General features: G+C 42.9%; 1 protein-coding gene across 2 annotated transcripts in view; it reads right to left on the bottom strand.

The window, feature by feature from the left end:
* Positions 1-16,069, bottom strand: part of ABCA1 (ATP binding cassette subfamily A member 1) — a 146,677-nt gene that overhangs the window by 66,638 nt on the left and 63,970 nt on the right. For both annotated transcript variants that reach the window (XM_023202438.2, XM_023202430.2), the window contains exons 6-7: positions 13,995-14,116; positions 10,535-10,711 (exon numbers count right to left, since the gene is read on the bottom strand). In XM_023202438.2, coding sequence (XP_023058206.2) covers positions 10,535-10,711; positions 13,995-14,116 — 299 coding nt within the window. The remainder of the gene's footprint in view (positions 1-10,534; positions 10,712-13,994; positions 14,117-16,069) is intronic.

Genomic DNA, 16,069 nt, shown 5'->3' with positions numbered 1-16,069 from the left:
TGGTACCAGCTGCACTTGAATATGACCAAAATCATGGCAGAGTTGTGAATGACTGGGATTCGCTAACACCATGAGGTGTGGGGAGCTACTGTATCAGAATCACCTGTGGTGCTTGTTAAATATGCAGATTCAGGCCAGGTATGGTGGTTCACACCTGTAATCCCAGCACTTTGGGAAGCCAAAGTGGGTGGATCACCTGAGGTCAGACCAGCCTGGCCAAAATGGCGAAACCCCCTCTCTACTAGAAGTATAAAAATTAGCTGGGCGTGGTGGCATGTGCTTGTAATCCCAGCTACTAGGGAGGCTGAGGCAGGAAAACTGCTTGAACCTGGGAGGTAGAAGTTGCAGTGAGCCAAGATGGCACCAATACACTCCAGCCTGGGCATCAGAGTGAGACTCGGTCTCAGAAAAAAAAAAAAAACGCAGATTCTCAGCCACCTGAGACCTACTGGATGAGAAGTTTAAGAGTGTGATGCAGGAATTCTCAGGAGATTCTTTTGAGCGCTGAGGTTTGAGAACCAGCACGACATTCACAAAGTCTCCCTTCTCAGTATGCTTTGTGCCAATGTGCTTGGTGGTACATTCTGTGTCTGGTCCACATACTATAATCTGCTTCAGACTCTGAAGCAGTGAAGAGGCCACTCAGTTCACCTGGCCCTGAGCAGGATCCAAGATGGTGCCAAACACATGGGGTGCCAGGTTTATCACACCAATTAGATACAGTAGTCACCAAGTGCAGATGTTTCTAAAAACCCCAAACCCAACATTCACCCATTGTCACCATTACCAGTCATCTGTCTCCTCAAGAGTACAAATCAGTGAATGGGTCTGTTGTTTTTACAACATGTCTTCTCCATCTGAATAAATTTAAATCTTCAAGGGCAATAGTTTTTCCAACATCTTTAGGATTTTTAGTTTACATTTCTTAACTCTGGAGCAAGCTTATTCTTCTTGTCTTAAAAGCCCCACACTTCAGCAAAACTCCAGGCACACAGCACGGCCTACAGCCTGACTGTTTAACCCGGGAATGTAGTTGACCATGGATGTAAACATAGGTCCCTGTTAAATTTGCCGTGGGCATCAGACCTTTACATTAGCAGACACCAATTCAATGCCATATCTTATGATATGACCTCCTTATCAGTAGTCTGTATGTTGGGTTTGATTGCTTGTTTAACTTGACTGTTTTTGGTTTTGGTCTCTAACAAAACATCGGCTCAACCCACCCATAAGTAATATGGTAGAACAATCAATGCCATGGTTAGAATCCTTTTTAAACTAGTTATTTATTTGAGATTAAGTGCTCAGTATTCACTAACAATATCGGCAATCTGTAGTCGTACAAACAAATTTCCATTTTCAAAGGAATATTGGTTGGAGTTACACAATCAGGCATAGATTGATATCACAGGGTTAACAAAACACAGATGATTCAAATTCAGCATCAAGTTGAAAGCTTGGATTATCCAGACATTTGCTCATGACTTAATTTTACTTTTCTGTGCAACAAAACATACCATAACCTGAAAAAATAAGCCAAAGACTAGAAGCATGGATTTTTTAAAGTTTAGTATAAAAATAGAATACTATGGCAAAAATTAACCTGATTCCACATGTATCGACACTGATAAATCTCAAGAACATAATTCCGAATGAAGTGACAGGCCAATATGCACACTTACACAATGTGAACACATTTAGGCCAGTACCAAATAGTGTTATTCATAGAATGTAAGTATACATGATATAGAGGATTAAAACATCCAACTGCAAGACAGGAGTTATCTTTGAAGAAAGAGCTAGGGAAACAGAGGTGGCATCAGCTGTACCTGTAATGTTTTATTTCTTAAATAGAACCTGGAGTCAGCATGGCAAAATGATGGATGATGTTACAGGAGTGTTTTTGTTTGTTTGTTTTGAGATGGAGTCTCACTCTGTCACCCAGGCTAGAGTGCAGTGGTGTGATCTCAGTTCACTGCAACCTCCCCCTCCCGGATTCAAGCAATTCTCCTGCCTCAGTCTCTCAAGCAGCTGGGATTACAGGTGCATGCCACCATGCCTAGCTAATTTTTGTATTTTTGGTAGTGGCGGTGTTTCACCGTTTTGGCCAGGGTAGTCTCCAACTCCTGACCTCAAGTGATCTGCCTGCCTCGGCCTCCCAAAGTGCTGGGATTGCAGGCAGGAGCCACACCTGGCCAGAAGTGTTCTTTACGTTATTCTCTGTACCTTTTTTCATGTTGAAACTATTTAATAATTTTCTTTTCAATTCAATGAAAAGATAAAAGAGGAAGGATAGTTGAGCAGGAAGAAAGGAAGGGTAAAGAATCTATGTTGGCCTGAGCACGTATCAGATCTAACAGACAGGTAACTTCCTTGAATAAAATTAACCCCAGCAAAGAATTCATGCCTTAAAACTAGACCACAAAATGCAGCCTGAGAATCATGTGTCTGCACCTACTATTAACTGTGGTCTCCTGCTCACGCTTACTTGACGAAGGCAGACATAACCTGCCAAATCCTATTTCCAAAGAGCTTCAGTAAGCAATTCACAGCTTGGAATTCCTACTATTATTTTTCTAACCAAAAACATTCTCTTGGCTATGAACTCGTACAGGTCTCCACTGCACCCAGGAGGCCAGTGACTTTCTTATATGAAGTAAAGGAAATGGGAAAAAGAAGGAAAATAAAACCTTTAGTGAGGGACTATATTTTCTGAGTTAAGCTAACAGGAATTCATGTATGATTCAATATTTTCAGATCATAACTCATTACAGTTAGATCATAACTACAATGTCATTACAGGAAGAATGCACAAATGCTTATTGTTATTATTCGAAAGCTCCCACCCACTTCCGCAAAATGTGTTAATCACAACATACAACGTTTCCTAAAAGCATGACGTTCTGCGACACTGGCCCCAGAAAGACAAAGGCTGTTGTGCCCCATTCTTTCTGGGTCTAAGAGATGGCTTCATTATATTCTTTCCATCCTCATTAGCTTATGAGTTAAGTCGAGAAGGACTGAAAAATTGTTTAAAGGCTATAAGCTGGCAAAGTCAATTTGGCTTTAATCTCTGAGACGGTGTCTTATTTCAACTCAGTATGCAGCACAGTTCTGGGCACTTAACAATTAGATACCCAGTAAGTGTTTCTAGAAGAAAAATGAAAAAGAAGGGAGAAGTGCATGAGTAGATGAAAGATGGAGTAATGTGAGTTCTCCTCCAAAGACCATTCACATTCACAGAAATGCTCTGTTTCGTATTCACCTCATCAAGTCACTCAGCCTGTGGAGCCTTTAATGGCTCCCCTTGCTCTGAGAATCAGGCCCTATATCCTTACATGGCTCGTGAAGAAAGACCTGCCTCAGCCGATCTTTGCCCACCTCTGCAGCATTGTATCTCATCATTCCTTCTTCTCATCAAACTCCCCACAGCTATTTCTTCTCCATGCTGAACTATCTCGATTAGGTACAGTTCCCCTAAATGCCGCCTTCTCTTCCCTCTCCTCTCTGGACCAATGCATATACTATGTCCTCTACCTGGAACATTCTACTCCCTGTTCTTTACTTGGCTGACATCCATTCTTTAGGTCCCCACTTAGAGGATGCTTCTTTTCTGACTGGAAAGACCGCAGTAGGAGGCCCCCTCAGGGCCTGTATCGCACCCAGCAGAGCTGCTCTATACAGCAGCTGCTCCTTTCCTGGGCTGTCCCACCCATTCCCCAACCAGGACAAAAACAGAGAGGGCTGGACCTTGCACATGACTGCCTCCCTGGCCCAGAGCATGGCACTGATTAGGGCTCAATAAACGTTTGCTAAGTGAATGAATGTGTTTGTTAATCCATTATCACTACACAAAATGAACACTGGAAGATAATATTACTAATGCATTAGGAGGCACAGCCAAATAGAAGTAGAAAACAAGATCATCTGTGCAATTAAAATGCAACTGAAAATATTTTCAATTTATAAAAATCTCATCTACATTCAAATTTTTCAGGAATTCTATGACAAAATGAGAAGTGGGTATACATATATTGGAATAATATTTTCAACACAATACACAATTTTGTTTTCCTCCTGGGAATGCATGTTACAATGTGTTCATTGAAACATTTCAAATGTCCTTTAAATGTCTTCATAAAGTAGATACAAATCTCTACTTCACTTTGCCCACATGCAAAATCCAACTCAGGCTGGGATTAGTATGTTTTAGTTCAAACTGAAAACAAGCAAACCACAAATCAAAGACTATCACCACCCAGAAGTCATCGCTATCTCCTGGTGATTTCTATGACAGTAAAGATTTCCTCTGGGAAACATTTTAATATTTTTTATTCAAATAGGAAATCATAAAATTACTTTTCTAAGGAACATCCTAAACTTTTAATAAATAATTCAACAATCTAAATATTAACTTTTAAATTAAATGTGTTTAAGGCATCCAAACATTTCATTTTTTGCTGTTTCTAAACATAGTTAAATACATCTACTACCACATAATTCAGAGGAAAAAAATTAAACCTGTATCTTAGACATGGCAACAATTTTCAGTGAAGAAACAGTATAACTGCGGTGAAAATGTCTGTATAAATGGAGTTGAGCAGTCATATTAACACATTGCTATATCTACCAGCTAGCGCTCTTCTTTTCCGGTAAGAATCAGGTGAACACAGAGTCTGAAGAGTAAATCTACACAGTGTGTCATTCCACCAATGACCAACCGATGAGGACTGTGGCTGCTTGCTGGGAGAAAGCAAGTAAACAGGTGGGCAGTAAAACCACACAAAGCCAAACAAAATCTGATACTTTCCAACAATGTCTGGGTTCCAGACAGGAGAACACGAAGAGCAGGTGTTCTCTCCTGCAAAAACCCACACAGATGCTTTAAGGACTGCATGTAACAAGCTGAAGTATCTAGCCCTAAAAAGCCATGAGGCTGAAGGTAGCAACGAGCCCCATCTGTATTCTGGGTCCTTGTCTAACAGTCAAGAGGAAGCTAAATAAAGACCCCTCAAGACAAGGATGACTTTGTTCACTCCTTATCCATCTGCTTCTTCGATCTATACACAGCCCAGCTGTGACATTACTTGTCTTCTGGGAGCCTCAGGGCACCCTCACTTTACCTTCTTCTCTCATGAACCAAGATCCACCTTGGTGGGAATGCGCTGGGCACACTGGAAGACACGTGGACAGTTTCTGTGGAACCACTGGTTCCACGAAAACAACTTCCTTTTTTCCCCCACGTTATTGAGTTGGAGATAAATCTGCATGCCTGGACTTCCAGCCTTAAGGAGCACACACCATTTTCACATCACTGAGGCAATGGTGAGTCAAGGATAAAGCCCAAATCTAGCTCATTCAACCCAACATTCCTCCCACTACAGCCCACAGTGTCCATGTTGGCAAAGACTGCCGTGAGGGAGCTGGTCGAGAGGTCATCAGTGAAACTGGAACGAGAGGACAGCTCTCACTCTGCAGACCCAGGACCTACAAAGAAGTCCTCAAATTCCCAGACTCAGCCTTCAGCCTGGTTCTCAGTGTCCACTAGAATGAAAACTCCAAGTGCATCACATCTGCCTTGTTCGTGGTTGAACTTCAGTGCCTAGAACAGTGCTGGTATAAAGCCGACATACAATAAACATTTGATGGATTTTTTTCAATGAATGTCTCATACCTTGTTCAGAGATGTTCTGCTCCCAAAGTCACCTCTGTTTGGTTTGTACATTAAAAACCCTAATAGGTAACACTTATTATGCTTTACAGTCACTTGCTGAATATGGGCAAGAAAAAGTGGACAGCTGCAGAGAGGCCAGTAAAAGCCAAAGGCACTGAGGGAACACTTCAAATACATGCTAAACTATTCCTTCCCATCAAGAAAGCTGTCGCAGGCTGCATATCCCCCGCAAAGATGTCCACACCCCAATCCTGGAGTCTGTGAATATGCACATTTCATGGCAAATACACTGTGTAGATGTAATTAAAGTTATGAACCTCAAAATAAGGAGATTATCCTGGATTATGTGAATGGGGCCAAACTGAACACCTGAGCCCTTAAAAGTAAAGAACCTTCTCTGACTGGAGACAGTTCAGATGTGATAGGAGGCGTCAGAGATTTAAAGTGTGAGAGACACTCAACCCACTTGTGGGAGAGGGGTCACACGAAAAGCGTAAGAAGGAACGACGGCAACCTTTAGGAGCAAAAACCAGCCCCTGCCTACAGCCAGCAAGGAAATGGACTGAATTCAGCTGATATCCTGGATAAGCTCCAAAGCAGATTCATCTTCAGAGTCCCCCTAAAAAACAGAGCCCCACAAACACCTTGATATCAGCCCTGTGAGACTCTAAGAAGTAGACCTAGGTACGCTCTGCTGTACCCAGACTTCTGGCCTTGTGAAATAATAAATTTATGTGGTTATAAACTGCTAAGTATTTGGGGACTTGTTACAGCAGCAATAAAAAAAAAATTAAAAAATACAATCAGTGAGGACCCTGACAACAGAAGCAAATCAACCTCTCTGGCCAAAATTTGCTAGTCCACTACTATGGCTCCTTCCTGCAGTCCAAAACAGATGGGAGGTTTCTGTGGGACAGGAGAGTGGCCCTGTCCTTACTCTGGGAAAGGTACATGCTGCTTTAGGAAGGACCCAAGGGAAAGTTAGGAAAAGTTCACCTGCCCAGCACACCCTATAGCCAAATACACCTTGCTGAGCAGCAAGACAATAGAAGCTCCTGCCAGGTGGCCCTGAGGTCCTCCTAGAAGTTGTTAACTCAACAGTACAAATGCAATGAGCACTCTGGAACAAGTCTCCCTCATGACTAAGTGCATTTATCCCACAGATAATATTTCATATAGCCACCTACCTTTGTTTTCATCAAAAGGATATCTTGTGAGTTGAGTCCAGCTCCCAGAAAATACCTGACACATAATAAGAACTCAACAAATATTGCTCAATGCGTGAGTAAGATTTTTAAGTTAAAAGCAGAGAACACCTAATGGAAACTGCTCTTAACCCCAGGGAACTTTAAAAACACAACAGCATTCTGACATCCAGTATTAATTTTCACACAAGGTACAGACTAAGGCATAAAATAAGAATCTTTGGGTGAAAGGCCTTGACGATATCTGAGCAAGAATGCAGTTTTTCACGGAAATATTCGCCAGGATCACTTTGCTTGGTATGATCTAACACTGATCTACAGAAGAAAACTTCAATCTCTTTTGAGACAGTCTCACTCTGTCACCCAGGCTGGAATGCAGTGGAGTGATCTCAGCTCACTGCAACCTCCACCTCCTGGGTTCAAGTGATTTTTGTGCCTCAGCCTCTTGAGTAGCTGGGATTACAGGTGTGTGCCACCATGCCTGCCCGACAAATTTTTGTATTTTTAGTAGAGAGGGGGTTTCACCATGTTGACCAGGCTAGTCTTGAACTCCTGGCCTCAAGTGATCCACCCATCTCAGCCCCTGCAACGTGCTGGGATTACAACAGACGTGAGCCACTGTGCCTGGCTGAAAACTTCTACTTGAAGCAACTGTTTTCAAGGACATAATTTCTATTACTCATGTCAATTAAATTATCAACTTCTATTTATTGAGCACCTATTGTGTGCCAGGCCCCACGCCAGGCTCTTCATATGTATAACCAATAATCACAACAAAGGGTCAAATACATTAAGTGAATGTAGAAGAAGAGATAACTGAGGCTTACGGGGACCAAATAACTGATCCAACGTCAATGCTAGTAAAATATTCAAATGCAATACTCAAACCGAGATCCAGCAGACTCTCCCACACGGCCACACTTTCCCCACGTTGCCAAAACACTGCTTTCCAGAGCACCCAGATTCTGAAGGAGGCCCAGGAGAAAGTCACAACACCCTTGGCTGGAAACAGGGAAACACATACACACACACACACACACACACAAAAGAAGTAGAAATGTTTCAAAATATGTCTCTTATGAAATTCCACTTTTGGTTCAGAAGCACATGTTGAAAGAAGAGTTTCTCTCCCTGTCGTGTTGGGCCTTGCATCTGCCTGCTGCTACTGCTGCTGTTCTTGGCGCAGTTAACTGCCCATGTGCAAGTTACCACATGTCACATCCATCTACTGTCACACGTTGAAATTTCAACCAAACAGCAAGAGAAAAAGGCTGCTTAATGCAAATCAAGTATCAGTCCCTGCATTCCAATTAAGGCCATGCTTAATTCAATAAGTAAGAGTCACATTTCAAAATGTTTCGAAGTCATTTCATCCCAAAGGCTTCCTCAAAAATCATCTCTACACAAAACAATCCTGATCACTCATTCTATTCTAACTCAAGAGCCCCATTTTGAAGAGAAGTCTCTTGGTAACAGCAGAGGGGTAGAAGCAGAACCTGAGATGCTCCACAAACCCAAGAGATGTGTAGAAGTCACCTGGTAGCAGCCACCTTAATCAACACCTGGTCATAAACCAAGGGATCCACAAGGCACAACCACAACACAGCAGGATGGGATGCAGTGTGGCTGATGGTTCTGAAGGTGCATTTCCCTGCACTCTGTCATGCTGCTAATCCTCCCAGAGAGCTACTGTCAGGTTGAAACGTGAGCTGTTAACTGTCAGATGATGATGGCTAAACAGTCATTCTACTATGAGTGTAATTCAGGCATTATGGGAGTGGAGGGATTTTACTGGGTTGTGTACACAACAGATGTTTAATGAGTAAACACAAATGAAACAGAATGAATGGGCACAGCACCAGAACAAATTACGACATCTTCTAACACCACCCATCTTTTCCAAAATTTCAATAATTCCAACTGAAAGGGTGAGCAATCCAGTCATGTAGTGAAGCAGCCCAAAACAGTCCAAGAAAATGATTTCGTAATGAATTTTTGTACCATTCATAATAACCTTTGACCCTCTATGACTCACACAAAAAAGACCAACAGGCTGCAAATGTCTGCACAAGTCAGCTTCTCTAACGTTTTAGGCCAGTTACTTAGGGTTGCAAAGATCCCCATAGAGAAATATATCTTAATTTAAATTATAACACGGGACCGGGCACGGTGACTCATGCCTTTAATCCCAACACTTTGGGAGGCCGAGGTGGGCAAATCACTCGAGCTCAGGAGTTCGAGACCAGCTGGGCAACATAGTGAAACCCTATCTCTACTAAAAATACAAAAAATAGCTGGGCGTGGTGGCAGGCGCCTATAGTCCCAGCTACTCGAAGGCTGAGGCATGAGAATCACTTGAGCCTGAGGCAGAGGTTGCAGTGAGTCAGGATGCCGCCACTGCACTCCAGCCTGGGCAACAGAGTGAGATGGATCTTAGCTCACTGCAACCTCCGCCTCCCAGGCTCAAGCGATTCTCCTGCCTCAGCCTCCCTAGTAGCTAGAATTATAGGTACCCGCCATCACGCCCGGCTATTTTTTGTATTTTTGTAGAGACAGGGTTTCACCATGTTGGCCAGGCTGGTCTCAAACTCCTGACCTCACATGATCTGCCCGCCTTGGACTCTGAAAGTACTGGGATTATAGGCGTGAGCCACCACGCCTGGCCAATACAAAAACTTTTTGATTGTCAATCAAGGGTATGAATCCCGAGGTATGTTTCCAAGGTCACATTCTAGGGTACAATCTGGGGACAGGGTCCAGAAACTGAATATTCTTAATTCCCTGGGAGGACCAACTCTCTATAAAGAATTTGTGCTATATACAATCCAAGAGTATTACAATTTCATTTTATTATAATAAGGAACATCTCTTTCCAGATACATTCTTCCTCCAGGAATCTTCCCCTGGTTTTAAGAGAATCTATCTGGTGAGTAGAAAACCAGAATCCCGGATATTAAAGATGATGTTTGGGGTAAGGAGAGGAATTTCACCAGAGTTCTCAGAACACCTAGAGACATACTTGTTCTGGAACTATACAAAACACTCTGATGGCCAAACTGCTCAGGCTCACCTACATTTTTTGGTTAAGAATGAATGGGTATTCTCACAGAGTGCTTCTCTGAACTATTGATTCCTAGGCTGAAAAAACTTTGTCGGAATTTTTCCTTGCAATTTTATTACTAATTAAGCTAATTAGTGTGGTCTCATCTAATTCCAGGGCCTTCCAACTGTTGACAGCCCGCAATGTCGTCTTTATGATGGGTTTTTAAACATAAATAGATATCCATCTTCCCATCAATGGTTTCAAGACTTTATTTTTTTAAATATGAAGAACCCTGTTTTCAAAAGAACTCTTGCTTAGTATTACAATAGTAAAAACATGAAAACGCAGGTCTTCTCTGATGGAAATAAGCACAAAAAACTTTTGGCTTAAACTCAGCCACACCCAGCTTATTCCTCCGATTCACCCTTTGGGAGATGGCCCAAAAGTCTGAAAGAACACTAAGAACACTTAGAATACCACTGAACTAAATTATATCACAAACTCCCAGCCAGCCGTACTTTTCTACAAAACAAAGTCATGTTGTCCAAGGAAAAACCTCACATTCCAAAAGCGTTAGTGTTTGAAGTTTCTCCACTGAGCAAGTCTACTCACCAGGATTGGCTTCAGGATGTCCACGTTGGAATGAAGTACTTGCCCTGCTGCAGCCAGTTTCTCCCTTGGTAGGCCACAAAGCTCGGAAACTTCTTGGTCACCAAGTTGAATCACCTCTTCTGATTTTGATCCATTGCACAGACTGGTCAAATGTAACTGGTAGCCTTGCAAAAATACCTGGAAGCATTTCATGCAAAGAGAGACAAGCACCAGGATTATGAATATCGGAAGCTGGGTCCTTGAAGTCTTTGGGAGAACTTCTTATCGATACAGCTTTGAAGATCTTAAAACAGGTACCATTGCAACAATCCAATGCATCAGGTCTCTTTACTAAACCTCAGAATGTATCAAAGCACAAGGCACAATGACAGGACACTTAAAACCTGCAAGTTGCATTAACTCAACACCTCCCATACTCTTGTCCCTCTTGCAAAGAAAAATCCCGAGTCCAACTCATTTTCTTAAGAGTGGGACACATGATTTGGCAAATAGGAATCCAGAGTCTGAATTCCTGGAACCACTTTTATTAGAGGAACAACATCCTCACTATTTTGCAATTTATGTTGTCTTTAAGTAGTATTGGGCTGAAATATGGGGAGAAAGCATTTATGCTGTTTATCTGTAAGTAAAGATATTTAACTAAGACACAGAACTGTGTTCTAACAATTTCAGAATTTGGAATTCTCCATTTTACTTGCCCTAGAGCAGAGTGCCAGAAAGCCAGGCCTCTTATCATCTCATTGAGAGGCCAATTCCAAGTCATTCTTATCTTTTCTTTATACCAAACCCACTAGAGAGCCTCTTCTTGGTCATATTTTACTTAACTGCCTTTCTGGGCCTCAACAATTCTTCTTCATACGTGGTCTAATGGACCACAAGCTTTGAAAGAACAAGAGCCTATTTATCGTGCTCACTTTGCATCTATAGTGCTGAAACATTATAGCCAGTATTTGTTGAATGAATGGACAATGCAGACTCTTTATTACACCATTACTAACTGCCCCGTTAGTTTAAATTGGTGCAGGCTGCTGTGCTTATAAAACAACCTAAGGTAAGCCATGGACCAAAAGCCTCTCAAAACCCATGCAGCTTTTGAAACACAGCAGAGCATTTGGCCTACCATGATTCCCATTAAGTTTTTGCTGACTGCCAGAGACACTCAAGCACACTTCAGTTCTACTTGTTTCTTTAACTGGTCCTTGCTGCTAGGCTGTCAGCCTACAGTTAGCATCTGTGTTTAAGAATACTGACAACAGGCCAGGTGCAGTGGCTTACGCCTGTCATCCCAGCACTTTGGGAGGCCGAGGCGGACAGATCACCTGAGGTCAGGAGTTCAAGACCAGCCTGGCCAACCAACATGGAGAAACCCCGTCTCTACTAAAAACACAAAAATTAGCCAGGTGTGGTGGCGCATGCCTGTAATCCCAGCTACTCAGGAGGCTAAGGCAGGAGAATTGCTTGAACCTGGGAGGCAGAGGTTGCAGTGAGCTGAGATCATGCCATGGCACTCCAGCCTGGGCAATAGAGCAAGACTCCAACTCAAAAAAAAAAAAAGAATACTAACAACAGAGGGCCTTTGTTGATGTTATCTTCTGTCTCTGCCCAATCATGCTTTGTTCCCTTTCCTGTCCTTACACAAGTACTGATCCCAAGAATTTTTCAATAAATGTCTTGTGTGCTCAAAAAAAAGAATACTGACAACACAGAAACTCCAAGGACCATTCAAGGACCATCTCCATGCTTAGGATGCCCCTTATTTTAAACTAATTAGATGTGACAGATATGAAATTGGAAGAGGGCAATGGAAATTATGCTAAATGCAACTACTTTCAAAAGCCTGATGCCTTTGGCCCCTCTCCTGACCACACAACTGGTAAACATAAGGCATATTTTCCTAGTTTCAGAAGGGCAAGCAGTAAGCACATTTTTCTAATTTTAAAAACTCTAGATCATGTGAAGCAAAAAGGTTATTTTCAAGAATAAACATTTCCACTACTTCTGCTTCTTGTAAAGACAAGCTAGTATGCAGACATGAGACAGGGGAGGAAGCAGTTCCCCTTTCTGCCAGAGAATATGCTCAAAAAGTATCTCTGAAAAATCAATAACCATGCAAGCTGGGTCTGGTGCTACCCATTGCACAAGAGCTGCCTAATAATGATGCCAGAGGAAGTTTTCTATGATTCTAAAGTTAAAATTCAACATAAACACTAATATTATTTCCAGATTTCATAAAAATTCCTTTTTTTAATTTTTCTGAGATGGAGTCTCGCTCTGTCACCCAGGCTGGAGTGCCACAACAGGATCTTGGCTCACTGCAACCTCTGCCTCCCGGGTTCAAATGACTCTCCTCTCTCAGCCTCACAAGTAGCTGGGACTATAGGTGCATGCCACCACGCTTAGCTAATTTTTTATTTTTAGTAGAGACGGGTTTTGCCATGTTGGCCAGGGTGGTCTCGAACTCCTGACCTCAAGTGATCTGCCTGCCTTGGCCTCCCAAAGTGTTGGGATTATAGACATGGGATTATAGACCTTTGAAGTGATCTCGCCCATCCCACCTGAGCTTTGTCACACTAGTCCATTCATTTCTGTCTCCCCAGTGCCGTCTCACAGAGCTAAAATTGGAGAGATTTAAAGCCTTATTCCCACAAGCTGCAGGGACTGATCTCCTATTTAATGCAAAGCAAGCAACGGTTCTCAACTCAGTGCCACTGCATCTGGCCCTGATTTTATAAAATTCTTAAAAGACGGCCAGGCACAGTGGTTCATGCCTGTAATCCCAGCACTTTGGGAGGCCGAGGCGGGCAGATCACGAGGTCAGGAGATCGAGACCATCCTGGCTAACATGATGAAACCCCTACAAAAAAATAGAAAAAATTAGCCGGGCTTGGTGGCAGGCGCCTGTAGTCCCAGCTACTCAGGAGGCTGAGGCAGGAGAACAGCATGAACCTGGGAGGCGGAGCTTGCAATGAGCCAAGATCATGCCACTGCACTCCAGCCTGGGTGACAGAGCGAGACTCCATCTCAAAAAAAAAAAAAATTCTTAAAGTCTCCAAATATACCCTTGTCTAAAGTCTCCTGTCTTCAATTTTTTAGACAGAGTTCCTCCAGATCAATAATCCTTAACCATGGTTATTGTCTCAGAACTGTGACTATTTTTTAAGTTTAACTCAACTTAAAATATATCCCTTATAGGAGGAAGTCATCACAAATGCCAAGTGACAAGCCAGAAATCAATTTTATTTCAACCAGCTGGCCCATGACGCCAGGTTGCATATTCCACTCCTGGATGGTTTGGCAATTCCTGCCTGAATAGGGAAGTAAAATTAAGTGAAGTTGAATTCGAACTACCTCCCTCCCCTTCACCACCATTACGAGGACAGGGGCTTATTCATTTCTTTCCAGTAGCTGCACAACGTAATTGCCATCAGCCCCACTGAGGAAGCTGGAGGCGTCGGCTTACCTTGTGGAGAATGACATCAGCCCTCAGCATCTTGTCCACAGTAGACTTTGGGAGAGAGAGGTTGTGATACAGGAACCCAGAGAAGGTTTCATTGTCCACCAGGAAATCCTGAAGCTTCAAGTCTATTGAGAAATAGTGTTTCGTTTTTATTTAGTAAGTAACTCCAGAAAAGAAAAAGAAAAAAGTGGGCACAATGGGACAGTGGAGAAACATATCATAATATTGATGATCAACAGTCGCCTGGCTAAGTGCACACGGGAATTGAGACAGGGGAGCATTGCCGTATCAAGAGAGGCATGAAAATATTGCTTTCTGGTAGGTAACATGTTGAGCCTCACCCAGCATGTGCTCCTCAACTCAAACAGTGTGATGGTGCCATTACACACACACACACAGCCTTTCCTTTCCTTTTTTTTTAATTTTGAGATGGAGTCTCACCCTGTCGCCCAGTTTGGAGTGCGATGGTGCGATCTCAGCTCACTGCAACCCCCACCTGCCGGGTTCAAGAGATTCTCCTGCCTCAGCTTCCCAAGTAGCTGGGATTACAGGTGTGCACCACCATGCCTGGCTAATTTATTTATTTATTTTTTTAATCTTTAGTACAGACGGGGTGTCACCATGTGGGCAGGCTGGTCTCGAACTTGTGACCTTGTGATCCACCTGCCTAGGCCTCCCAAAGTGCTGGGATTACAGGCGTGACCCACTGCACCCAGCCTTCCCTTGCCTTTCAAGCAAGAAGTCAAACGTTTGAAATGATCTCGCCCATCCCACCTGAGCTTTGTCACACTAGTCCATTCATTCCCGTCTCCCCAGTGCCGTCTCACAGAGCTAAAATTGGAGAGATTTAAAGCCTTATTCCCACAAGCTGCAGAGACTGATCTCCTATTTAATGCAAAGCAAGCAACGGTTCTCAAACTTAAGAATGCATCAGAATCACCTGGAAGGCTTATTAAACTGCAAACTGCTGGGCCCCACCCCCAGAGTTTCCAATACAGCAGGCCTGGGATGCAACAGGAGAATCACTTACAGGTGATGCTGCTGCTGACCTGGGGACCATGTTTTGGCAAACACTGGCAGAGTGCATTATGCATATCAAAATGCCTTCACAGACGTGGTCTCATTTTAATTCCAAACATAAAACATGTGATACAAAGCTCTAAAACCCAGGTCTGCCAGGCTTTAGGAAAACACATAAACATATAGTTAAACACACAAACATATATTACAAATCAGCCCTATTGAATGATTTGATTGCTAAAGGATTTCATACAGAGTCTCTCTAAATAATAGGACCTCTTGGTGCATTTAGAAAAGGCTTCAATCCAGTGCAGCAAAACAGAAAAAGCACCACTAAGAATCCAGAATTGTAGTCCCTAGAGTTGGAGGCTGTGTCTGGTGGTGTCACCGTGTACTTCATGTCATCTTTTTAAACCTCAGTTTCTTGATCTCCAAAATGAGAGGTTTCTGACCAGATGCTTGGCAGCAGCTCTATGACTCCGAAACAGTATAGTTTTCCCTGACTCATTTGACTGTCTACCTCTCCTCCTTCCAACCCACTCTCCTAACAGCTTAACTTCTTTGTAATAACGATGAAACCAGCTCATCAGGACCACACGAACTGAGTCCACAGGCCCAGGCACTAAGCAACCTCTAGAGGGCAAACTTTGCAAACTGAAATCATTTACCAGTAGAGAAACAGGTTTGATCTGAAAATGGGGCTACAGTGTGAGGCTTAATGAGGTCAGGAGTTAATCCTCAGAGCTAAGAAGGTCACACGCAGAGATAAAGTAGCAGGAGGGCCTGACAGCCCAGCCAGTCTCTCATCAATGCTGCATGACCCAGGTGTATTCTGCTTTAGGCAAACTTTAGTAATATTGAGTTATATAGACAGGATACATTGAGCAAGATTCACATCGCTAGAGAAATGATTCACTGCTACCCCTCTATGGCTAGCTCCTAGTCATCCCTCATGACAGCCAGTAGCTGTTCCTAGACCCAGTTAGTGTCCCTCAGAATCAGTGCTCCTGCAAACTGCTACTACGTACCTGATGCTTCCCATCACATATGACTCTACA

This window comes from Piliocolobus tephrosceles, chromosome 14 (assembly GCF_002776525.5).
Source record: "Piliocolobus tephrosceles isolate RC106 chromosome 14, ASM277652v3, whole genome shotgun sequence".
Lineage (NCBI taxonomy): Eukaryota > Metazoa > Chordata > Mammalia > Primates > Cercopithecidae > Piliocolobus > Piliocolobus tephrosceles.
Note: the sequence above shows the minus strand (reverse complement) of the source record. Positions and strands in the feature narration are given on the sequence as shown.